This window comes from Mixophyes fleayi, chromosome 7, assembly GCF_038048845.1.
Source record: "Mixophyes fleayi isolate aMixFle1 chromosome 7, aMixFle1.hap1, whole genome shotgun sequence".
NCBI classification, from domain to species: Eukaryota; Metazoa; Chordata; class Amphibia; order Anura; family Limnodynastidae; genus Mixophyes; species Mixophyes fleayi.
This window is the reverse complement of record NC_134408.1, coordinates 117,445,910-117,473,860: the sequence shown is the minus strand read 5'-3', so window position 1 is coordinate 117,473,860 and position 27,951 is coordinate 117,445,910. Positions and strand designations below refer to the sequence as shown.

The 27,951-nt window shown below is 36.2% G+C and overlaps 1 protein-coding gene across 3 annotated transcripts in view; it reads right to left on the bottom strand.

Annotated features, from left to right (window-relative positions):
• The window catches only part of PDE1A (phosphodiesterase 1A), a 242,019-nt gene that overhangs the window by 30,927 nt on the left and 183,141 nt on the right, over positions 1-27,951 (bottom strand). For all 3 annotated transcript variants that reach the window (XM_075180495.1, XM_075180497.1, XM_075180496.1), the window contains 7 exons: positions 26,233-26,415; positions 19,191-19,257; positions 8,585-8,701; positions 7,498-7,638; positions 5,255-5,355; positions 2,645-2,770; positions 371-472 (listed from right to left, as the gene is read on the bottom strand). In XM_075180495.1, coding sequence (XP_075036596.1) covers positions 371-472; positions 2,645-2,770; positions 5,255-5,355; positions 7,498-7,638; positions 8,585-8,701; positions 19,191-19,257; positions 26,233-26,415 — 837 coding nt within the window. The remainder of the gene's footprint in view (positions 1-370; positions 473-2,644; positions 2,771-5,254; positions 5,356-7,497; positions 7,639-8,584; positions 8,702-19,190; positions 19,258-26,232; positions 26,416-27,951) is intronic.

The following is a 27,951-nucleotide window of genomic DNA, read 5'->3' as shown; positions in this document are numbered from 1 at the left end:
CCCCCGCAACCACCAACCACTCCCAACTGTCACTTCTCCTTCAAGAAATATATATATATATTTTTTAAATCTTTATAAACACTTTTAACAATTAACAAATTAAATTAACAAATTAAAAACATCTTAGTATACCAAATTTCAGCCCTTTCTGAATTTTTTTTTCCACACAGACTAAGAATTTAGTAGGCCAGTGTATAACTTCGCCCAGCAGGTGGCGCTGCAGCTTGGTTTCATTTTTTCCACACACACACAGACAGACTAACACACGCCACTAGACATTTATATTATATATATATATATATATATATATATATATACACTAAAATATAATCAATGCAACATCAAATACACATATTAGAAGAAGACTTACCCTTCAGGCTGCTGTAGTGTATTTCTCATGGTTTTTATCTGCTGGAAATGACCAGACATATCTGTAGATAAAACCATTTCAATCACCAGTGTTCGTAAGTCTCTGTAAATAATCACAAAACATACAATAATAATCTTGTATGATCATTTGCTATGCTGACAAGCTTTTATAATGTGTTCCAACCTTAGAAGTAATTTTTGTTAAATGTCAACATAGTAACTTGATAATAGATTTTGTAAATACTATTATACTATTATATTTTAAATGTCAGGAATTGTTAAAACAGCCACACAATCTATTTCACCACTAGTACAACAACTGTATAATTTTGAAAACAAAATAAAAAACTAAAAAAATTAAAAAAGATCTTTAGATGCATTTGGTGAATAGGGCAAAATGGATATAATATTACAATTATATTCATTTCCCCCAATGTTTTTTTTTAAAAAGTCTTTATTTATGTCAACAACAATAAGTACAAAAAAGAAGAAGAATAAAAAAGAAAATGATAACAACATCAGAATACAAAATTGAGACAGGTATGCATAGAAAATCCAATGTAAATGGATTGGGTGTTGTGTTACAATGCTATATCAATAACGAGAACACAAATCAAAATAACAAATTTTAAGCCAGAAAGAGTCGTGAGTTGTTGGGATTTTCTTATTTATAGTGAGGAAGGAAAGAGGTGGAAAAGGGAAAGTCAAAATATGGAGACAGGAATAAAAGAAAACAAGAGAACAAAACTCTGAAAGGAGGGGAGAAAATTAAAAAGAGAGGAAAGGGAGGAAAAAAAGCCATGAGATAAAAGAGAAAGAGAGACCAGACTGTGGTTTGGCCAGCTCTACCACCACCCAGCAATATAGAGGAAACATAAAAAAATACAGCCATACAGGGGAAGGGGACTAAGGAGGGAATAGCCAATGACTCAGTCACGAACTTCCCTCAATGTATTAATGGTTATAAAAGAGTTGCAAATATATAAAAAAAACTATTTTTTTTCTAGGTGTAATATTATAATCAAAAACAATTTAGAGGCAAACATTATTGTGGTGTGCAATGTGATTGTGGATATAAATTTTAGCTGCCTTTATTTAAAAAAATTCAAATGCAGTGCACTTTAATTTACGTAGACTGTAATTTTGTTAATTTGCAAATGCAAGGAAAATTTCTATGCTTCATTTTACATTTACTGAAAACACATAATTTTATTTAACTGTGTTATTATTTGGTTTATTTTATTGTTTGAAGTTTAAAATTGTGTGTGTGTGGACATGATTTATTGCAATTCACTACTCTTAAGATACCTGTGCAAAATTATAAATATATAGCAGGTGAAATAAATATTGAACACATCAACATTTTTCTCAGTAAATATATATTTAATGTGGCTATTGTAATGAAATTTACACCAAATGTCAGCTTGCAATCCTTGCAATCCACACATGCAAAGAAATCAAACCATAGATGTCCATAATTTAAGTTTTGTGTATAATGTGAAATGACACAGGGAAAAAGTATTGAACTCATGAAGAAAGGGAGGTGCAAAAAAGCATGGAAAGCCAAAACACCAGCTGAAATCTATCATCTATGGTTTGATTTCTTTACATGTGCAGATTGCAAGGGTTGTTGCTGACATTTGGGGTTAAATGTATCATACTCTGGTTTCTTCAACTCGCGGGAGTTTGGCGAGATGACAGCTAAAATTTAAAGCGGCGCTGTCTTGTAAAGGGAAACTTGCCTTTACAAGGCAGTGCCGCTTTAAATTTTAGCTGTCATCTCGCCGAACTCCCGCGAGTTGAAGAAACCAGAGTTTGATACATTTACCAATTGGTGTACATTTCACTACAATAGCCACATTAAATATATGTTTACTGAGAAAAATGTGGATGTGTTCAATACTAATTTTACCCACTCTATAAGAATATCAACAATACTATATTTTTGAATATGTTTAAATATGAAAAAAATTTAAAAAGCAAATTACTTTTCTACAATATTCCTTTTATACAATGTTAATTTAGTATATGTTTCATGAAATAAGCAAAAAAATAAACAAGCTGTAATAATTCTTTAATTCATAATAAATAAATAAATGATAATTCTTCAACAAACTTTTAGGAGCATTTACTAAACCTGAAAATGTAACTCCTTCATTAATCAATCATTATAGTATATTTTTGTACTTTTATGTGAAATCTGAATTTTGTAACTTAATAATAGGTTTAATCCTAAATATTTTCAAATTATAAATAAAAAAACAATCAAATTTACCTCCAGTCATCTTTGGACACATTTACCAAAATATTCATGTCATCCTCTTGCATAATACGATAGGAAGCACTTACATGGTGATTTTCTAGGACAGAACGGTCATTGTACAGTATTGCAGCATCAGACCTAAACAGGGAGAATTAAAACTGACACTGAACTGACATGTTAATCTCAGCTATATTATAAGAGATGGATTATTCTTTATTCAAACATTGGGAGATATAACAAAGACCTTAAGAACGACTACAAAGTTTGTAGCAATTGCGGAGGAGGCTTGACTTTACTCTGGAGTGGTGAGGCTGCTTGCCACGTGATTAGCTGAGGGATAGGACTGTTCTAATTATTCTGTTCACATTCCTAATTTAATAACTATGTTCTTTTTACTTTAAAATAGCTGGTAAAGTCATCTACCATTATTACATTGATTAATTTATAGTTATTCTCATTAATTAATAAATATGTCTTAAAATTGTTTTCATTATTAAGCTGGAAGGGTTGTTCTGTATGTGTAAAACACTTTTGACATTATTTAGTATTTTTAATATACCTCAGCAATAGAGAGTCAACCACATCCACATTCTTGATTAATTTTTAAGCAAAAATGCCAATTACAAAGTATTGTTGATTTTGTTATTTCTTTCTACCCATTACTCTATTATCACCTACAAAATTGTGCTATAATTTCTTTTTAAGATGTAATTATTTTTTTTTAATAAATAATGATGCTTTTATTAAAATACATAGCTTTCACATATGCTTATCTGGTAAATTTATTTTTTTGATATCTCTCAGAATAACATCTAATAGTCATGTAGAAAAGTCATAGTTTTAAGAATTTAAATTAAGGAATTGAGTACATAGACTCAAAAGTTAAGATCTGACTGAATTTCAACTGATTCTGTATACTTGAATTATTTTAATTAAATTAACTAAACAAAGTCACCTAAATTGCCAACTGACCATAAGAAAAAAAAAATGTTTATTAGAGGTAATGTTAATATGTGTTTCAGTTGATAATCTATATTAAAACAAGTATGCATGTTTAATAAAGAAAACATTTCAGGTATTACTAAACAAAAATGGGGAGCCTAACATACAGAAAGCATAAATATAGGCAACAGTTTGTTATCAATGTTAAAACACTAACATTTCAAGTAAGCATTTTTTACTGTTTTTATAGATTTTGAGTAACTCTGTGAGCAAGTCAAGTAACCAATGCAGCCAGGGTCCCAGGCCATAGAAAATAATAGCACTTAATAAATGGTTAAATACTTATTGTTTTTAACATATTGAGAAGTGACAGGCCATACAGACTGAAGATGAGAACTGAAAGTAAAAAACAAATGCAGCTCTAACAAAATATCAAATATAAAATAGTTATAAATTCTAAAATAGTTATAAATTAATTGCAATTATACAATTTGATGAGCATGTCAATTTAAGAAGAGAAAATGTAACTGGAGATGAGAATAATTTCTGTGATGAAGGTTTTTGGGATATTGAATTGATTGTTGGTGAATTGATAAAATATTTTTAGCTAATGATTAAAAAAGTTGTTTAACATACATTTTAGAATCTATAAATGTTTTTAATGTAACATTGTTCTATTTGATGCTATTTAAAACCATTTTATATAAATATTTCTTAAAAAATAAAATTGTATTTATTTGGACAGACATGAAAATATAAAGGACAATTTTTGTTTGAAATTCCAAAACATTTTAGCATGACATTTGCTAAACTATTCCGCAGCTAGGAAACACTGTCATTAAAGACACTCAAAAATTACAGAAATAATTCACTCATTCCTTGTTATGACTCACTAAAATAGAGTCGTGCACATCATACATTAACATAGGGTCACTACCTTCAATACATGTGAATATAATATTAAAAAGCATCTTCATTCATTGAGAAATACAGTACATAAATAAAAGTTCCCATACCAGCCTGGTATGTACAATTTAAAATGTACAATTTAAAATGAATGACGACATTCAAAATTGTACATATCCTTATTATGCATATTTAGCTAAATGAAAACTAGTGTCCAATTTTTTTATCACACATTTTAGACATAAGAGGGTTTTTTGAAACCTAATTTGTATGATGATGTGAAGTGGATAAACCCCTACTACCATCAAACCATTATCTCTCGTTTTTAGAACAAGGATAAGTGTTTGAAACATTTAAATATGCATTCTATCTGTAAATAGTACTAATAACGCCTTGATTATATGTTATACTACTACCTAATTTTAGGTTTAATGGTCCTGTAATATGTCTGAACATGCCCATAGATGCATCATATTGGATGGTCAATTCAGCATTTGCTAGAACAAACTGGCTCTTTGCAAGAGCTCAACACACCTGTTAGTTCCAATCAATAGCTAATTGTGAATGACAGCTTTTAAAATCTGGTCAATTGCACCATTGCCTTGTGTGTGCTCTTAATGACCAACTGTATTTATTGGGCTTCAATAAGTTGAGTTTCAATCAATTCGGCCTGACAAATGAGTGCTTGGATCAAGTATTTGTAGCTTTACTCTTTACAGTAACCAGCTACTTTCTGAAATTTCCAAACTTGTATTACTTTTTACTTTGTATTACCTTGTCTGCATATGGAAGTTGTTTGTGGTCCCTGTGTGCTCATAGTCATGGATAGCAGCAGCTAAGATCATTGCCAAAATTTCCAGTTCTGTGAGCCAGTGCTGCCAAATTCAAGCAGTTAAATATTAGCAAACATAAGCCATAAATACGCAATAACATCATACTGAATTTGAAAAAGGCATGTTGTACACATAATATCAACAAATTATTCCAAAGGAGTAAATATATACAAATGAAGAAGAAAATTTCATGGGATCACATGAGGTTATTATATTAACCTTGATTTTTTTTTTTAATGGACGCTACAGCAGTCACAATCTGGGCTTATTAGATTTAAGAAGATAAGCTGTGAATTGACGCAAAACCTTTTATTTTATAAATGTTAACAAAAAAAAGGGGTTATGATTCGCTCAAAGAATTGGACTATCCTCATTTACATATACATTTAGACAAAGGGCTAGATTTACTAAGCTGCAGGTTTGAAAAAGTGGGGATGTTGCCTATAGCAACCAATCAGATTCTAGCTGTCATTTATGTAGTACATTCTACAAAATGACAGCTAGAATCTGATTGGTTGCTATAGGCAACATCCCCACTTTATCAAACCCGCAGCTTAGTAAATCTAGCCCAAAGAGTATATTCTGAGGAGGTGCTCTCCCAATTAAACATATAAATTGAGAAACATATGGTGAAGTAAATCCCCTGAAGAGGTTGGTTCTTTGAGGCAATCCAGTCCACTAGGAATATACGATAAAAACAACTTTATTGAATGATATCTTTAAAAAATGACAATCCCTTTTTAAAGATATCATTCAATAAAGTTGTTTTTATCTTATATTTCTAGTATGTCAATATGTTTCTGAGTTTATAGCTGATCCCACTGTCATAAATAGCCCCCTAATTCAGACTGTTATGCTGTAGCTGAAAAATCATACAGAGATAGATTGACAACTGCAATAAGAAAAAAATATACATTGGATATATACATAAAGATCTTTATATATTTTTCCCATCGAGTTTGTTTTATTTTGCATGAATATAGAAAACATTACAAAAACTGATTTTTATATTTAATAGGTTTACTAATAATAAAACAACAAGAATTTATAATAATTAAAATAATTATAGGAGCACAGCAGGAAATAAAAAGTACCCTAAAATAAAGTAGCTAAAGATTACCTTAAAGAGAATGGAGTGTGCTGATTTATTGACATTTTATTTTACACAATGTGTATGAGAACATTTTTTTTACATTATTTATTTATTTATTTAATGCTCAGTCCTAGGACTGCCACTGAGATCTATTTTGGGAGGTGGCTGATCCAATTATCACTACAGGACCAGCCCCTAGAAGAAAATGTGTAAATGGTTACAGGGTTGCCTGTTTTTCCAAATGGATGTAATTGTCTTATTTGTAATTTCTGCTTAGTCAAAACAGATATTTCAAATATATTTTCAGCTGGCAAATCTGTAAAATTCAGCCAAATTTCAGAATGGGAATTGATTCAGCCATCTCTACTTGTTACCTGCACATATGATTAAGCATTAGGCTCTTTCAGTATTAGGATGTAGCCAGGTTAGTTGACTATTTTGTAAACAGGGCACTGTAGTTAGTATAGTGATGTCCCGTAGAGAAAAGTGTTATCACTATATTCTCCACCATGCAAAAAAGTTAACCAGATGACATATTCCTGATATTAGGCGGGGTCATTGATAGAAGGTCTACATCTGATGTCCTGCTATCTAGGCCTACATCTGGGATTACTGCTACTCTGGGACTCTTGGACACTAAGAAATCCTGTCAAGGATAGCCAAATGCCTCAATGGGTGGATGTCCTTAGTGGGTTGGGCCTGCATTGTTATTCTGTACATTGATATATATGTGGCTTTATTACTGTATGGCCCCACACATATTTTGGTTAAGATAATATTTTATTATATCTCTGCTTGTGTTGTAATTCTTTTGCATTTATCATCCTTACAATGACTTGGGGTCACCACAAATTTGATCAAACAGTGCGCTCCCATTTAACAAGAGGTGGTTAGTTTGTCATGCAGAGAGCACCACCTCTCATACTTCTACACAGACAGTGTTTACACGTCGGCTACATTAGTACTTGATTTTTCCAATGCAAATTAAGCTGGTAACCACATCTTCTATTAAGCTTAAAAAGTACCTGCTTTTGTGCTTTTATAAAACTCATTTCAAAATTACTGAAAGTACATTGGCCAAAACTGCTTACCATGATACCTGTATGAAGCATTATATAGTGCACAGTTTGGGTGACGTCAGCTGCATGAACCAAATTGTGGTATGGATTTTTGTGCTTGCTGTAACCAACTTCCAAAGCTTCCACAAATGATACAAGGCAGGCAATAGGGATCTAAACAGGTAAACACAGAACAATTATATACACGTTCACAACAAGTTTTGTGCATGCAATTAAACTACAGTTGGATACAGATGGATCACAATTCTTTAAGATGAACATGATCAATTTCATTTTACATGACAAGTCAATTGTCCACTCACACTGAAATATTGAAGATGGTATCAGGCAGTTAGCTGGCCTGGTATTGTAGAGTATGTGATCTGATAACAAATGCAATGGTAGAAAATTATATATATATATATAAATATAAATCAATAAAGGTCATTATCGGGTACAGTGATAAATATAGTTAAAAGTGGTTAGCACTTCTGCTGTACAGCACTGGGTTCATGAGTTCAATTCCCGACCATGGCCTTATCTGTGATTAGTTTGTATGTTCTCCCCGTGTTTGCGTGGGTTTCCTCTGGGTGCTCCGGTGTCCTCCCACACTCCAAAAAAAAACATACTGGTAGGTTAATTGGCTGCTAACAAATTGACCCTAGTCTCTCTCTCTGTCTGTCTGTCTATCTGTCTGTGTCTGTGTGTGTGTTAGGGAATTTAGACTGTAAGCCCCAATGGAGCGGGGATTGATGTGAGTGGGATCTCTGTACAGCGCTGCAGAATTTGTGGCGCTATATAAATAAATGGTGATGATGATGAAAAGAGGTACATTCTCACCGTGTTTGAGGTTATCTTTCAACAGCACTAATTAAGCTAGTAATTATCAGGTCTTTTGACCCAAAAGAGTGGAAGGCCAAATTAGCTGTCAACATTTGAGTTGAGTGGCAAGATTGGACCTTGTGTGGCTATATTTACCATGCCACTGAAACTTCCTTTGTGAGAATTATTGGCAGGATTATGGCAAATGCCAATCCAGTCATGCTCCACATGCGAATGTATATGTATACATACATACATACACACATTGATGCAGCTGATACATCAAATATTGTGTTACCTTAAAGCGATTGATGAGGTCATATCTGGTAAAAAGTTCATAGACCATGAATTTAAGTGCATGTTCTCCACTAGCCTCATTCAAAGAAAACACATTAAAAGACCATCGATCAACATCCTGTTAATAGAAAAAATATTTATATTTGAAATACAAATATACTTTTGCTAAAATATATCATCAAGATATAAATATATATATATTCATTAATTATTCCTTTATTAAATACCAATGTAAAAAATAGGCCAGCAAATAGCAAATAAACAATGAAATCATGGAGACATTGCTGTGCAAACTGTAGTTATTACTTTAGATATTATAAATAAATAAAAGAACTACATATATATTTATATATATATATATATATATATATATATATATATATATTTATATATATATATATATATATATGTACACCCAAGCCCAGCTTGAATTGGATAGAATAACATTAATGTTGTTGTATTTGGTGCATAGCATCAATGCTTTTGTTTATACAATGTGGGCATCTTCCACCCCAGTTTGTACATTGTAGGTGCCAAGAATCAATGTATTTTTGTTTATACAATGTAAGTCCCATCTGTCTTGCACCCTATTTCTTGTTCTTTATGTTAATTAAATCCAGCTTGTGTCAATGATTCCCTAGGTGTCCAGCAGCTGCTATAGTTTGGTGGAGGACTTGCCTTTAAAAGTTGTGTGCAGGTAACACAGATAAAAGCAAAGCAATGATCATGTTTAGTGTTGGACTGACAAGAAGGGGAAGATTTTGTCATGAAATGGTCAAGTTAAAATATATTACAATATGTGGACTTAACATTCCCTATTCCTAATACAGAGTACAGCTTGACGTAGTTAGAACAACATTAATGGTGTATTTGGTCAGTGCAAAGGCAGAGCATCAATCTCCTCTGTTTCAATGTTGGTACACCTCTACTGCACCCCAGTTAGTATGTTGTGAGTGCAGAAGATCAATGATGGAGATCTCTTGCAACCCATTTCTAGTTCTTTGCATTAATAATTCCCTTTATAAGATGTGGGGGGGGGGGGGGGGTGGGGGGGCTGCAGGGAAAAGTTTAATTACAAAGTGCAAAGAAAACCGCCTGATTGAAAAAAAAGTGTTTAACTCAGAACAATAATTTTGTGAAAACATAAATATCCATGTTTTTGAATCCTTGAAAGATGAATTGCAGGAATTGCACAAGACATATGAGGAAAGAGGAAAAGAAGTTGAAGCTCTTAAAGAAACTGCAAAGAGATTGCAGGGTAAAGAGCAACAAATTGTGGATTTTGAATCCTTGAGAGATGAATTGCATGAATTGCAAAGGTCATATAAGGAAGGAGGAAAAGTGGAAGCTGTTAAAGAACTACAATGAGATTGCAGCCAAGAGCTTTTAACCTTTAAAAGATGAATTGCATAAGCCATATGAGGAAAGAGGAAAAGAAGAGAGAACTAAAAATTTGAAATTTTGATTTGTAATATCTTAAATTCATAAGATGCTCTATGTAGAATTTTCCTCCAACCCTCTGCTGTAATATATGTTCTAAAAGAATTCCAACTATCTAAAAGGTCAGTTAGTACTATTGCAACAAAATTCCCAGACCATGTCTTATCTTAGAAAAGTATTTCTTATTGCAATTTTAGAAATAAGCTTTATTTGCAGAGCAATATCATTTTCCATTTTCATTATTTATATTGGATATTATAGCATAATAAGAAGTATTGACAAAAATGTTATTCTTATAATTATCCAAATATCTAATATACTGTTGAATTTGAGCACATAATGAAATAACAATAATTGCATAATCTAGATTGCCCAGATTAAACGAATGACTCATTGTAGGAAAACCTAACAGTTTTTAGTGGTCAGGAGACATTACACAAAATATTATCCCTAAGCTTTTACTTTCCCAATTCAGAACATTTGAAGGCCTTTCAGGTATAAAATATGGATTATCTTGGATATGCATCAATGCAGTAATATTAAACATTATTCATTTTGTGTAAATTTCTTTAGACTACCCAAGTGTCTCTGAGAGGGGTGTGTGTTCTAATATAAGAATCTAGGGCCTGATTCATTAAGGATCTTAACTTAAGAAATTTCTTATTTCAGTCTCCTGGACAAAACCATGTTACAATGCAAGGGGTGCAAATTAGTATTCTGTTTTGCACATAAGTTAAATACTGACTGTTTTTCATGCTGCATGAAAACACTGTCAGTATTTAACTTATGTGCAAAACAGAATACTAATTTGCACCCCTTGCATTGTAACATGGTTTTGTCCAGGAGACTGAAATAAGAAGTTTCTTAAGTTAAGATCTTTAATGAATCAGGCCCCTAAAGATGTACATTTTTTGTGCAATAAGTATAGATGGCACCTTCTAGGAACATATTCTTTTCAACCATAGACAAAGTCAGAATTTTTCTAAACATTGATGACTCTACAATTATTCAAGATATCATTGTTACATTTATATATGTTATATCAGGAAGCGCAGGACCCCCTAATCTATTCTCAGATTTTTATGTCCCTAAATAAATTTACCAAACTTAGAGCATAGCAATGTGTAATCATTAATAAATAATGACATATTTAATAGTGTATATAATAATTTAGAAATAATTATCATTTTTAAAAATTCAAGATTCAAGATTGAAGATTTCAAGGTAATCGTTTCCACATCTACTTAGAAAGTGACTTACTGATGAAATACTTGTAAAATTTTGAAAGATCTATAGGAGTACAGGAGAACTCCCAAAAATGCAGGAGTTTCCCAGATAGTCTGGGAGAGTAGGCAACTATGATGTAGGATGTAGTCTGTGTAAACAAGTCACAGCACTACTACCACCCCGCCCCCCAACTTGGCATTTGCCTAACCACCCAGAACATATGCTTCATACCCAGGGCACAATTTTATATTGCATTGCTGTGCTGTGATTGAAGTCATGTAACAGACATTCATTTATATTAATGTGTTTCGGGTGGCCCTGGTGGGCTAGACTGCAGTCCTTGTTGCATTGGCTAGTGAGTGGGTATGGTTATACCAAAGGACCCCCCAAATACATGAGTGTTTAACAGTCATGATGTGGAGTAGACACTAGTATGAGCATGGTGCAATAACAGTAATATTGGGCACAAACAGAATACATTTAAAGCAGATGGTAACTCCATCATTACTCCACCCCACTCCGGAACATTGCCTATAGATCTACATACTACATACCAGTTGATGAAAGAAGTATTTCCACAGAAACACACACAGGTTGCATCACATAGGCCTCTCACTGAATTCAGCTCACCCTATTGCAAGTATGCAGTGGCCACCTCACAGATCCTCCAGCAATCTATCCCAATATCCAGGGACTCTCTCCTTTGATAATGCACAACATCGTCGCATCCAGGGAGTACTCTGCTATACAGGCTCCTCCTCTCATGCAGCCACACTACCACTTAGCCGAGCTACACCGTGCAGTGACCGGCCCTCATGGTATGTATGGAGGTCTTTTCAAGGGGGGTACTCCATAGTGTTCCTGATAGAAGGAGCTCTCAGACTCTGGCAGAGGCTTTTCCCCTGTAGTGCCAACCTGTGTCTGCTGTGGTGGTGGTGTTATTTCTGGAGTATCCGTGAAGGTGGAGATCCGCCTGTTGGTACCTTGCTATGTACTAGGAACGGCTACTCCCAGTTTTAAAAAAACATCCGCTTTCGATTAGCATTACACTTAGTTTAGTCACACTGTCTTCTCACAGTGTTCTCCCCTCTGCAGGGACTCTAACACCAGGGCACTCTTCAACTGGTATGGGGACTCTTCCCTTCATTTAGGGCTTTTACACCTCAACTCTTAATTAATAATTAGCCCCCTTGGCTATTTATCGTGCACCAACCTCTCCAATAGCGTCCTTGAATGTGGAGACTCCCAATTTACATATCTTGCTCAGTAGTCGCTGTGATACTGCTGAAAATGCTGTGGGAGTCTGGGACATCCTCCTCTCCTGTCCGGGTGCCATCTGGTCCCCACATGGGGCTCACATAGCCACCGCTGGCATTTTTAAGCCATGCAGCTTATCGTCACCAGACATGTTAGACGAGGCACTAGCCTCATTTAAATGACAAATTCACCTGGGGGCTTCGTCTGCTGTCACCCGGGGGAGAACAGGGCCATGTTACATTAATGCTATATGTGTTACATCAGTAGCAAAAGATGGGTGTAAAGGGGACACATTTATTATTGATGGTTTAATTTTATTTTACATACCCAGAAAAATTATTGTTAATGAGGATAAATTTGCTGGACTTTGCTGGACGTTAACCTGATAATTATGTTTGTTTGTTTATTCAAATTACATCACAAAGTAAACCTTTGAAAATAGAATCACTATTAAAAAAATAATAACTATTTGATCTCTACAGCTGATCATGCCTTATATTAATTCACAGTGTAGAATAATTGACCTTTAACAAAGGCAGCAATGTAGCTTCTCCTTTCATTTGCTAGCCCCTTTTCCTGCCTGCTAAATATTTAAACGAAAGAATTACCTTTATGAAACGGACATATTTGCATAATTACAGGATAATTCATAAACGTAATAGCATAATATGTTTGCAGGTGGGTTCCTGTATTAACTAGCTACTTTTTCATTAAGGATATTTATCCAGTTGCAGAATTCTCTGATTTCTAGCAAAATAATCTGGTGCTGTTGATAGCAACGTCTATATCCTTACTGTTGTGTGACTACCTGCCACAGCAAACAGTTCAACATCAATATGTATTTAATATTTTTATTTCCTGGACTGTAAGTCAATAAAAGGAAACAAGATTGTTTTTTTTCACAGGTTTACATGTTATCTAAATTTGTTTACCTTTCCACATGCCGAAGGGGATTACTAAATGTTATAATGTATTGCAGTCCTGGATAAAGTAATCAAGCAGATGTTTTATGCTTTAATCAGATTAAGAAGCTATTTGACTTTTATCAGATTGTATTAATTTTACAGCTGACTTGAAACACATGTCCATTTAAATACTTTCCTTAAAGTATCACTATCTATCCCAAATGAATGCATTAAGTAATCTTTTGGAATCTTTAGTGGAGTCCATTAACATTATGCATAAATGAGCTTTGGACCCACCGTGAGCCCCGATCTGCACAAGTGCACCTAAATTTCCACATATGAGCTTGCAAGGTAATATGGCAGCGTATATAGATACGCTGAGTTGAATTCCCATGATTAAGCCGTACAGGCGATATGTACGTCAGGTAGTACGTCACCTTAGGTGATGTTAGACCTGGAAGTGGGGGTAATGGTGTGCGGGGCATTGCTGCTATGAAGCAGAAATATAACCTACCATGCTTACTAATTCATGTGCGATATTAATGGCTGTGTGTAGGGCAGTATAACTATTTGCTACAATATCTAAAGCTGGTTTAAATACTAACCACATAGGCGTAACAGATATAAGACTGAGCGCTCATGAAACCCAGAAATCTGATTAGGGATCAGGCATTATCCTCTCTAGATATGATATTCAAATTAACTATGTGGCAATGCCCATTTATTTAGTTGAGATAATTGAATGTGTATATGGATCAATAGAGAGGGAAGAGTGCATCTCAAGATACCTTTAGTGGATTAAGTTACCTGCTTGATAACAACATTATTTATCTCATTACCTTATAAATGCACACACCATTGATAAGTTTGGTGAATACATATGGATGATGTAGATAGGAATGGAATATATGCTAATTAAATGTATCATCAGATAATCATGTCTCCATATACAAAATCACCAAGATAATCTCTCCTTACAAATATACTACACGCATACCATAATCTTGGAATTATTTTTCTATTAATTATGGGAATTAGAGAATTTAATAATTTAGATCATCAATAATAAGCTCTCTATTATAAGGGATTCTACCCACAGAGCTGAACCTTCTCGAGCCTATCTCATCAAAAGAAATTAATACAATTTGCTGTGTACACACCTCAATCAGTCACAGGACCAAGGAGGACTAACAATAATCTTTGATTAGACACCATAAAAGTGATTTATGATAAAGGACCAATCCCTCACTAGGGTCTATATATATATATATATTTTAATTCACATAATTTCTTTCTCTGTCACTTTCCTTACTATTTTTTTTAAAGTAATTTGCCTACTACAATTGTTACTTGAGTGTTATTTTAATAAAATACAAATAAAGAGTGGTTTTAATCTGCATGCAACTATTAGCCTAAGGACTGGAGTGCTCCGTCATTCAACCTTTTTCTTTGCCCATTTATGTAGCGTATGTAGATGAGCAGAAGTTTGCAGAGCTCGAGGGGTTAGGTCGTGTGAGGTTATTTCTTGATTAGGTCTTGCCCCATACTTTTAATGTGATCCGATTTGTGTCTTCGTGTTTAATTTTGGCGGTGAAGCTAATTTCCAGGCATACTACGAGTAATGTAACAACAAGCTTCACAAACACACAAAATTACCACATATAATAAAGAGAGTCTGGATAATCCCTTGCTCTCATGGATTTAAGCCATAGAGAAGGCTAAACCCAGGATAATTTTATTCTAATGTGGTAAGAAGATGGACTTTAATGTGACTTTTACACTTTTGCGCAGTATGCTTCTGGAAATATATCTGCTGTAATTTTGTAATTTTCTGTAATTTGGGCCTAATTACAAATGAATAAAATAGAAATAGAAATATATTTGATCCCCAATAATATGAGATGTTTGGTCCGATTAAGTCAGCGAGTATAACTAAATTAAGGGTTAATACTACATAGGCTTCAAAGGCAGGGGAATGTGTATAATTGGAGACATTTGGTGTCACCTGCAGAGTCTGTGTGCTGTTCCATAGTTGGGTGGTTATATTTAAGAGACATGATGTCTCCCAAGATCACAGATGGCTTCAAAATGATAGTGCTGTGATCATTATAAGTCCAGTCCTTATGATTTCATGTACTAAAATAAACAACAAATAAATATTGTTCATGATTTATTCTTGCCTAGATCTACATATGTACGTATCATTAGTGGAATTAGGCCCATGACATATAATATGTCAGACATATTTACCAGCCGGGAATGGAAGTAGAGAAATCATCAATCTCCGTAAGGGATTTTATTGCATATTGATGTATGGTATGTGTCTTTACAGAAGCTGTACAGAATTCTGTTGATGGGAGGTAATCTTAGTTTTCTAACATGTTCCAAAGGAGAACATCTTATATTTACAACTCTCAATTAAAATGTGTTTGGAGGAAAGGATTCCCCCACCCCCAGGGTCATAAATTAATTCAGCCTTGCCACCGCACCTCTACTGGTGAGGTCAAACTGGGGAAAAGAGTGTTAGTTTTTTGTTTTTAATGTTTTGAGATATTTTTTTTAAGAAGTGTATTTGCAAAATTGTATATTACTGTGTATCATTTTATGATATCTTTTACACATTAGGCATTGTGATACTTTTCGTCATATTAAACTCCATTTAGTGACTTTTTTGTTTTCGTGTTATTAAGGAATTCACCTGCTAGATAGTTTGGTTAATAGAAATTCTACATATCTGTAATACAAGGGATTGTTTGGTTTATGATAACTCTTAAGTTTAATCATAGTGGAATATAAGGGAGAACCAAAGAACTTCCTCAAAGAGTTAGCTTTGGAATTAAATATTGGCGAGGGCAGTTAATAGTGAATGTACAGTATAAAGGATATTTTAATCATTTTTAGACAGACCAGATTGTTTTGTGGTAACTTCACGCAAGCTTAGGTGAGTGCCGTATGTGACAGTATACATCGCCACACATCGCACTTCTTGTTTTTAGAGGCACCTCCTGAAAGAAGAGAATAGACATGCACCTTGATGTGGGTTTGGGTAACTTTTTTGGAGAATTTCTGCACTACAATACATTATGTAACAAAATTATTATAATCTTTTATTTATAAAATGCCATCATATTATCCATTGCTATACATTGCGGGGATCCTGATACAAATGCATAACATATAATGCAAGTAAATACTGAAAATGACAATTGTAACTGGTGGTGGGTAAAGTTTTTATGGCTACTTTAAGGCAAAAACATTATAAGCCTTCAATATTAAGCAGCCATTGGCAACTGGCAGTTACTAGTGGTGGGGTAAGGCTGGAATGAGGAGAAAGTGCAGAAACTATATATTTTAGATAGATGAATTGACACAGAAACCTGGCAGTGATTATTACAGTTATTACTTTTTCTCAAATAAAATAATAATTCTACAAACTCATACTGGATTCTAGAAACTAAATTATAAAGCAGCTGCAAACTGTAAATTAAAGTTAAAGGGCCTGAATCATTAAGGAAAGTAAAGCAAAAAAAAGAAGTAAAGATTCTCCAGGACAAACCATGTTACAATGCAAGGGGTACAAATTGGTTTATTATTTTGCACATAAGTTAAATACAGGCTGTTTTTTTCATCTAGCACACAGATATTTGATAGCTTTATTTTTACATTGAAATTTAAAGTTGATCTAGGACATGCCCTACCCCAACTATATAGCTGTCCACACATTTTAAATGTACCTTCCCCTCCATTGCAACATGGCTTTGCCTAAGTGCAAAGTTACTCATTTTTTATGGTTTGCTCTCCTTAATGACTCAGGCCCAAAGTGTGCAAAGTTGGACCAAAGGAAGTTGACTACAGTATTTCAAGAAAATGCTTTGCTTAAAAGGTTTCTTAGTATTTTGATTAGCGCTGTATATCCTGTTAGATAATATACTGATGCTTACCTTTTTTAAATTTGTTTTTAGCTTTTGTTTGAAATTGGATTACATTGAACACGTAAAATGAAGTGAGATTAAATCTGAAAAAAGTGAAAAAAAAGAAAGGTGGCAAAATAAAAGATGAACCAGTTGTTGCATTAATCTAAATACAGTCAGCTGCTGGCAACCACGACTGTCCTTCACCATTTATATTAACTAAACTTCTCTTCTGGATCTGGAGAAGGCTTTCCTTTGTGTGCTGCGGGGCGCTTTTGTGGTTATATGCCAGCTCTGAATAGCTGTTTGCCTGTAATTTATTTCACCTTATTTGGAATTACACTTGGATGCTAGATTATGTTAGTCCCTCATGATGTCAATTCATTTGGTTCCCACCAGTGTTTATGCACACTCTGCAAGTTAAACTTGTCTTGTTCTTGTGTATTTTAATCAACTGGACAGTGTGTTTTGAGAAAAGGTCGGAGGACCTAAAACATTGCTGTGTTCTACATTTTATCTTGAATACTAATCAATCTTTTGTATTTTAATCGGTTATACAGCAATAAAGGTATTTTTTTCAATTCCAATTGGGTGGTCTTGTCAATTATATTTATGAATTTAGAGGTTTGGTGTTGATCACAGCATGATTTTTATTTTGTTATTATGTTTGAGTGGCCATTTGTAGTACTTTTTATACTTTAATACTTGCACCTGTATACCATTCAACCACCCCTTTCCCAGTAGACACAAGAAGATTACAGTTCAGTGGATAGTGCCCTGCACAGTACTGTATGATATAAGCTACATTATTAGGGACTTTAGCATTTGTCACCGTTCATTGCACTACAATGTCAGACAATGCTTGCCCACCTCTGGTGCAATGTGTGCAGATCAACAGCATAATGTTCATCTTAATAAATGGGCAACCCTAAAAGTTGGTACCGACAAATACAGGTATGGGATCTATTATCTGGACTGTTTGGAACTCAAGGTTTTCCACATGGCTCAAGGCAAGCGCTGACAAGTGTAGGCTGAGTACTGTAAGGAAATACTAAAAAGGGGTAAAAGCAGGGCAAATTTAGTAACAATAAATAAGATAATATGATTCAAAATTGAAAGATTTGCTCAAGTTACCAAATATTATAAACAATATAAATTTATTTAAAAATATATTCAAATAATTAATAATTTTAGAAATATCACCTAAAATAAAAACAAGATAATTGCTGATTAATAAATTATTAAATCCCTGGAGTTACACAATATAGTATGAATGAATAGTATATAGACTACTGCAAAAAATATCCCCTCAAAATTTGACAAAATAAACTGTCCCAAATGTGATCCATGGGAAAACAAGATAAAAATATTAATCATTATAAGAACATCAATATCCCAATTCCATTCAGCTGCGGCAAAACTGCTCTCTCAGTCTTTCTGAAATCTGTGTTTAGTATATATAGATGATCTTAATAAATACTTAAATTGATATTGAGCAATGGGTATTAAAAGAATCCATTGTAGGTGACAGGCATAAACAATTGAACTTGCTGTATTGAGACTGAGGTGGCAACGGTGTAGTGTATAACGTCGCTGTAGTGGCAATGCGGGGAATGTCAGCCACTATAATGAGTTCTTAGGATTGTAACAAATAACAGCACTCAAATAGAACCGAACCCAAAACTTAGCTGGACTCCTGTGAAATAACTGTTCTGTATATAACCACTGTGATACAATACTCTGTGATCATGTCTGTGTGTATATTATCACAAAGCATCACTGATAGTGGGCCTTTTTCCTTTCTGGTTATTAGGCTATTGGATAAGAGATCAGATAATTATATACAATAGCCTAGCTAATAATTTACCTTTAAACATGTTATCACTGATGATGGATAGGTGAGTCCAGCCATATTAGAAGATCGTCTGTACATCCTATTAGCAGGGGAAAAAAAATTGTAGTTACATTAGTATACTATAAAATAAAACATGTACTAAATTAAGGTATGTTAAGGATTATATCCACAAATGATTGAAACATATCAGTAACTCATTGATTACATTTTAAAATGGTCCTTCAAGCTAAGCTTGATCATTTTTCATACTGTGTTGTATATCAGGATGGTCAATTCAAATAAATATCACATCTAGAAGTGATACCCCAACCAAACCCTGAGTACCTCTGGAGTGTATATATATATATATGGAAAAACATATATAAATACTGTATATGTGTGCTATATTTCTCTCACTGCATAATTTGATGTAATTACCTATGTTATATGTTGTAATTGCTTATGGAAACTGGTTGTGTATGGGAGTATCTATACCATTGCCCACATACACTATTAAGTGACTTGTTATGCTTTAAATTATACAGGGATATAGCCAATGGATTTTTAGTTTAATATTGAATGCTGTGCCAATAACAAAATAATTTTATAGTGATTGTATTTGGTTTTATAACAGTTGTGTTTTCTCTAACCTAGTTGTCAATAGAAGAAAATTCTTAGAAACTCAGTTAAAATATTTGTTTTAGAAGTCTGCACAGAAGAAGAAGGGGAAAGGATTCTGACTGGACTTGTGACCCCTGAGGCTGACTGGACATGTGACCCCTGAGACTGACTGGACATGTGACCCCTGAGGCTGACTGGACTTGTGACTCCTAAGGTTGACTGAAGATGTGACCCCTGAGGCTGATTGGACATGTGACCCCTGAGGCTGACTGGACATGTGACCCCTGAGGCTGATTGGACATGTGACTCTTGAGGCTGATTGGACATGTGACCCCTGAGGCTGACTGGACATGGGACTCCTAAGGCTGACTGGACATGTGACTCCTGAGGCTGATTGGACATGTGACCCCTGAGGCTGACTGGACATGTGACCCCTGAGGCTGACTGGACATGTGACCCCTGTGGCTGACTGGACATGTGACCCCTGAGGCTGACTGGACATGGGACTCCTAAGGCTGACTGGACATGTGACTCCTGAGGCTGATTGGACATGTGACCCCTGAGGCTGACTGGACATGGGACTCCTAAGGCTGACTGGACATGTGACTCCTGAGGCTGATTGGACATGTGACCCCTGAGGCTGACTGGACTTGTGACTCCTAAGGTTGACTGGACATGTGACCCCTGAGGCTGACTGGACATGTGACCCCTGAGGCTGCCTGGACATGTGACCCCTGAGGCTGATTGGACATGTGACTCTTGAGGCTGATTGGACATGTGACCCCTGAGGCTGACTGGACATGTGACCCCTGAGACTGACTGGACATGTGACCCCTGAGGCTGACTGGACTTGTGACTCCTAAGGTTGACTGAAGATGTGACCCCTGAGGCTGATTGGACATGTGACCCCTGAGGCTGACTGGACATGTGACCCCTGAGGCTGATTGGACATGTGACCCCTGAGGCTGACTGGACATGTGACCCCTGAGGCTGACTGGACTTGTGACCCCTGAGGCTGACTGGACATGTGACCCCTGAGACTGACTGGACATGTGACCCCTGAGGCTGACTGGACTTGTGACTTCTAAGGTTGACTGAACATGTGACCCCTGAGGCTGATTGGACATGTGACCCCTGAGGCTGACTGGACATGTGACCCCTGAGGCTGATTGGACATGTGACTCTTGAGGCTGATTGGACATGTGACCCCTGAGGCTGACTGGACATGGGACTCCTAAGGCTGACTGGACATGTGACTCCTGAGGCTGATTGGACATGTGACCCCTGAGGCTGACTGGACATGTGACCCCTGAGGATGACTGGACATGTGACCCCTGTGGCTGACTGGACATGTGACCCCTGAGGCTGACTGGACATGGGACTCCTAAGGCTGACTGGACATGTGACTCCTGAGGCTGATTGGACATGTGACCCCTGAGGCTGACTGGACATGGGACTCCTAAGGCTGACTGGACATGTGACTCCTGAGGCTGATTGGGCATGTGACCCCTGAGGCTGACTGGACATGTGACCCCTGAGGCTGATTGGACATGTGACTCTTGAGGCTGATTGGACATGTGACCCCTGAGGCTGACTGGACATGGGACTCCTAAGGCTGACTGGACATGTGACTCCTGAGGCTGATTGGACATGTGACCCCTGAGGCTGACTGGACATGTGACCCCTGAGGCTGACTGGACATGTGACCCCTGTGGCTGACTGGACATGTGACCCCTGAGGCTGACTGGACATGGGACTCCTAAGGCTGACTGGACATGTGACTCCTGAGGCTGATTGGACATGTGACCCCTGAGGCTGACTGGACATGGGACTCCTAAGGCTGACTGGACATGTGACTCCTGAGGCTGATTGGGCATGTGACCCCTGAGGCTGACTGGACTTGTGACTCCTAAGGTTGACTGAACATGTGACCCCTGAGGCTGATTGGACATGTGACCCCTGAGGCTGACTGGACATGTGACCCCTGAGGCTGATTGGACATGTGACTCTTGAGGCTGATTGGACATGTGACCCCTGAGGCTGACTGGACATGGGACTCCTAAGGCTGACTGGACATGTGACTCCTGAGGCTGATTGGACATGTGACCCCTGAGGCTGACTGGACATGTGACCCCTGAGGCTGACTGGACATGTGACCCCTGTGGCTGACTGGACATGTGACCCCTGAGGCTGACTGGACATGGGACTCCTAAGGCTGACTGGACATGTGACTCCTGAGGCTGATTGGACATGTGACCCCTGAGGCTGACTGGACATGGGACTCCTAAGGCTGACTGGACATGTGACTCCTGAGGCTGATTGGGCATGTGACCCCTGAGGCTGACTGGACTTGTGACTCCTAAGGTTGACTGGACATGTGACCCCTGAGGCTGATTGGACATGTGACCCCTGAGGCTGCCTGGACATGTGACCCCTGAGGCTGATTGGACATGTGACTCTTGAGGCTGATTGGACATGTGACCCCTGAGGCTGACTGGACATGTGACCCCTGAGGCTGACTGGACATGTGACCCCTGAGGCTGACTGGACATGTGACCCCTGTGGCTGACTGGACATGTGACTCCTGAGGCTGACTGGACATGTGACCCCTAAGGCTGACTGGACATGTGACCCCTCAGGCTGACTGGACATGTGACCCCTGTGGCTGACTGGACATGTGACTCCTGAGGCTGACTGGACATGTGACCCCTAAGGCTGACTGGACATGTGACCCCTCAGGCTGACTGGACATGTTACCTTCGTGGCTGACTGGACAGCAGCTGAGTTTTGGCGGGAAAGATCTGGGTTTCAAAACTGACGGGTTAAACTGTGGTTTTGTTGTTGACTGAGGAGAGACTGAGAGTACAATGAAAGGCAGCTGAGTTTTCCCAGTAGTGAGAATAAGAGCACTGGTTGTGTGAAGAGCTGAGAAGAATGAAGGTAAATTCCCTTCCCCTGCAGCAGAGTCTCTGACACAGACTGCACCCCACGGCTGTGAGTGAGAAGAGAGGATTCCCTGCTGAAAGGTGCTTCAGTGGAAAACATCCAGAGAGGTCTGTAAAAAACAATCTCCTCACAAATTTCAGCCATTCTTTCCACTCCAAGCTGCCAGCTTTAGTGTACCACTGATTCACTGACTCTGAAATGCGCAGTAATAGGGGCATACATTAAAAGATAAATTTATATGGACTGTGAACAGGGACATAAAGAGCCAGCATTCCATAATATTAAGTACAGATCTGTTTAAAGCAACGTCAGCTAATTTAATCAGTCACAGACCTTAAACAACTTATTCCAATATTTTTAGGAATGGAGTAATCCAGGCAGACATTTAAAATTGTTAACATCTATAGATAATTTAGGCTAAGTAAGGACTGAACTGTTAAAAACCTCTATTCAATCAGATGAAAAGTGTCAGAATTGCACCAAGAATCTCCAGGGTCACTAGCACCTGCAGTAAAGAGATCTCCTCTCCAAGCCTATACATATTAAATTGCCCGTTTCTCATTGACTTAAAAATAGAAAGCTACACAGGAAAAGGAAAAATGAAAAACTTTGCAATATTAAAAGCACATAGTCTGTGTGATACATATATCAAAAGCCAGTTCTACAGTGTAGAGAAATTAAACTCATCTCAAGCTGCACACTTTTACTTACCTGCAATCAGCCGCAACGCTAAGTAACTTAAACAATAGGGATAACGCATCATTTCCACCACCTCTACAGAAAATCACTGAACTATATAATGGGGAATATATGTCTAAGTTGATATTTACTGCACAGTATCTTGCATATAAATGGGATCTTATGGTTATCATAACAAATATGTATCTATATACCGCGTTGGGTTTTGAATCCGAATGTTATTGATGTGTACAAATAATTTTGATAAATGCACCAGTTCATGTAATGCAATTATTTATGCAAGGGTTAATGATTTATTTTGACAGAAATGTCCAGGACGCAGTGTATCAGTAGAATAAAAGTTTTACTTGTATTGTGAAAATGAATTTTTGTAATATGTGAAAAAGGTTTAAAATTGATATTAACTAGTTAAGAAATTGATATGTTATTTCCAAGAATTCTTCAGGGGCCCTCCCCCTGAACAAAAGTGAAGCTATCTTGGAAGATACTGTTATCATCTTTAGTTTTGTGAATTACCCTCCTAACCTCTCTGGTGTTAAGAGAATCCAAAGAATCGAACCTGTGACGAGAATCGCTTTAACCTGGTAAGGTGCAAATTCACCTCTTTACACCACACAGCATTTCATTGGGTATTACATAAACACTGATCTTTTACACTGTTATCTCTACATTATTCAACATGTCTTCTCAAACAGATTAATGCTTATTTTTCTTTACTATTAGTTTATACTAGCCAAAGAAAGACTGATCCTGCAGCTCACCTGGACTGCAGAATGGCAGGGTCATTGTCCAGATGGCTACATGTTTAAGTGGGCAAATTTGAAGAAATAAGTCACGGATCAAGCAGTCAGATCTTGTCAGACTTCACTGGTTGGAAGATGACCACAAACATGGCTCAATGATAGCTATCTTCCATCCGTGTTTATTAATATGCCCCGTAGTAGTCCAATTGGTTTTGATTTGGTTTTGGAACCAAATATGATGTGATATGAAGCAAATTGCTCTTTTCACAGCCAAAATCGAAGTGTGTTGCCATATTAAAGTAGAACTATGAAGGTTTTGACCTACGACAAATTAATAACATTTGCCTGGATACAGGTTTTTCACTCTCACACTGGAATTTATTGGCTTGTAGACACTCTCTTGCTTCAATCATGAAATAAAGTTCTTCTTCTTTATAGCTTCTGTCTGTGCTTTTTAGCCATGTATGTGTATCATTAGGCAGGGTTATTTATTTTTATTGCTCTGAGTTACACCACAGGTCTGCTGAGCTCTGAGCATTGTATGCAATTGTATTCAGAACAGATTTATGTTGAATAACTGGACAATGGAAATAAAGTGCCCTGATGATAATACGATAAATAGCATTCCTCATATCCAAATATGTGGCAACCTCTTCAGTCAGGAGCATACACTGCTTCAGTATCTCTCAGTCGATACTGTTAAATGATGCGATCATAAAGAGGACGTTTTATAAATTCTGAACCATCCTACTTTTGATCTATTGGTCAGACTCCCGATTTGACTACTTACTAGCTTCAGAAATTCAGTTATGAAATTTACAGCATTCTTTCATTATTAAAGTGTGAGTCATTGGCATGTAGCCCATGTGGAATGGACAGCTTCACACATTACATATGGGGAGTAATATGATTAAAACACAGAAGTGTTGATTTATACATCAGTTCTCATATCATTAAACTGCATTGTATCATCTGATATTAGTACTTAGTAAATCCTAGATATATATTATTAGGAAGGACATTTCTTAAAGTGACTTTGCTGTATGCGCCGTTTCCATGGTAGACTCTTTGGTAGGAAAATAATTTGTAGGCGATGATAGTGATACCACTATTCATATATTAATGCTGATGTCAGACAGAGTTTTAAGACAAGGTTTTTATAACTACATTTTCATCTCTATTATAATCCATGTAGATTCCACCTTGATGTGACACGTACACTGACATGCACTGTATGAAAAAAAATCATAAAACATTCCTAGAGGGACCTAGAACCTACATATAATATAATATTATTATTATTATTAATATTATTATTATTAACCTTTATTTATAAGGCGCCACATGAGGTTTGCAGTGCAGTACAGAGGGAAAACAACAAGACAGTATATGGTATAACAGTACAACACAGTAAAAAATAATACTACAACTCTCAACACAGCTACTGGGGTGCAAGGGCCGGGGTATATTCATCGCAGGAATAAGCAGGTAATTGCAGAGATGAAATGACATCAAACCATGGGCTTAAAGGGATCACCTTTTGGATATCCGTAACTTTGTATGTACACCTCTCAATTAGCAAATATTAGGAGTTCCTTCCCAAAACCACCTTGTTACCTGTCTTTGGGAGATGGACTGTGCTGTATATATAAAGGCAGCTCATAGTGCAAGGCAACACACACTGTCTAGTCCTATTCATTGGAGATGAACATTACACATAGCATTGCATGTTCTAATAATGGTAACTGAACTATCCACTAAAAATAGGTTACAAATGTTGCACATCACTTAGTAAAGCCATGTAATTAAACAGTAAGCAGCACTACAAAAACACACTCAACAATGTTACCAGAGACAAACTAAACTAACTACAGTAGTAGAGGGTAGAGTACAAACTATATAATTTTACATTTTATTCGAGAATTTGTTTTTTTCATATTAGTTTCTGATTTTAAATGATTAAATGATTCATTTTGCACTAATATGTTACAGAGCTTTTAGCTTTCAAAGAAACACGAAAAATGAAATGTTGAATAAATCCTATCTCTGTCAATTATATATCTCACCTTTCAACAAATATTCCAGCTTGAACTGCATGGACAATACTGCGAAACTTTGGTTTTTCTTCTGGGCGCCTTCTCCTCATTCCCATTTTCCTTGTGAAAGTGGATGCCAGCCAGTCTCGTACTTCCAATGGAACAGAGTCTGTGTGGATATCAGAGAGCTCATCCTCCGTATCCAGTAACCGCCTGTATATTTGATATAAGAAAAACATAATAATACCACCAATATAAAGAGATATAAAGTTCACGTATTACACCAGTCACATATCATTTACAGGTTTGGGATCTCTTATCCTGAAACTTGTTATCCAGAAAGTTTGACCAGAATGGAAAACAGTCAATCATTTCTGCTATTTGGTAATTTTGGTTGTACACACCAACTTGATCACCAAGTGTTTCTTCCTACAATTTCTCTATGGAGCTTCGAAAAACAATTTAGTGGGGATAGGGGATGCCAGATGCAGAGTCAGGAAAGGTGGAGGTAATTTTTTGTTTTTAGAGACTTATAAATAGTGCTGTATAATATGGAAAGAAAACCTTATACAGGAAAAACGAATGTTCCAAGAATTCCAGATAATAAATCTCATATCTGTCCTAATCAGTATACAATAATGATAACAGCATTGCAAATGCTAACTCTGCATAAAGTGTTTATTTTCATGTTGAACACCAGGCTGCTGACAACTCTAAGTTATTTGGAGAACATAACAGCAATTAAGAAATTGGCAACATGAGCCTAAAGTGATATTAGTTTTACAGAAACAAATATACGTGGATCTAAAATTAATGAGTAAATTATGTCAGGCTTTCACTTTATTTGACCACATATTACAGGGATAATCTTGAAAGCTATCTTACAAACGAACATGTAACCGGACCATGTATGGATATTGGACTATTTTAAGACAAGTCTTTCAGTAAAGAGAGAGTCTAGGTCATGACTTTTGGGAAAATAGTTACTGAAATGACTTTTTTTCCTTTTGAATAGTGTATCTAATTAAATGATGTGTTTAAAATAAGTTTTGTCATTACCTTGGTCTTTTTTCATTCTGTATTCTATGCAGCTGTATTAACTAAAGGAATTTATTCGTAGTTCCTTTATTTTTATGATTTGAGGGCAGTTTAATAAAATGCATGTTTGTTACCTCTCATGTCCATAGACTGGGCGAGGACCCAGCTGGCTGAAATAGGGCTTAACTAAATATGGAAGGCATAAGGTTTGGAGAACATTCCAAATTATTACCTTTACTAACTATTGATATTCACAGAAGATTGTTCTCTCCTAAAGAGGTCCATTTTTGGGAACAGCTAATGAAAATAACAGTTTTTAACTGATTGTCTGGTAAATGCACTACCAATATGTTTTCAGTATCACTAAATTGATTATATACCTATTGTTGCCCTCTTTTGCATATAACAATAAGTTTGCATTATGAGTAAAACATTTGTATTTGTGCAGAAGGTGAGTGAACCCTGTATTCTATGCTGTGTTTGGATATATCTGTGGTGCATCTTGTGCAGCTCCCTCTCATTCAAATGCACAGTGCATTGGTTTGTAGCTCTCCCCCTCCCTCTCCCTCCCTCTCTCCCTCTCTCCCTTTCTCTCTCTCTCTCTTCCCCTCTCTCTCTTCCCCTCTCTATCTCTCTCTCTCTCTCTTTCTCTCTCTCTGTGTGTGTGTGTATATATATATATATATATGTATATATATATATATATATATA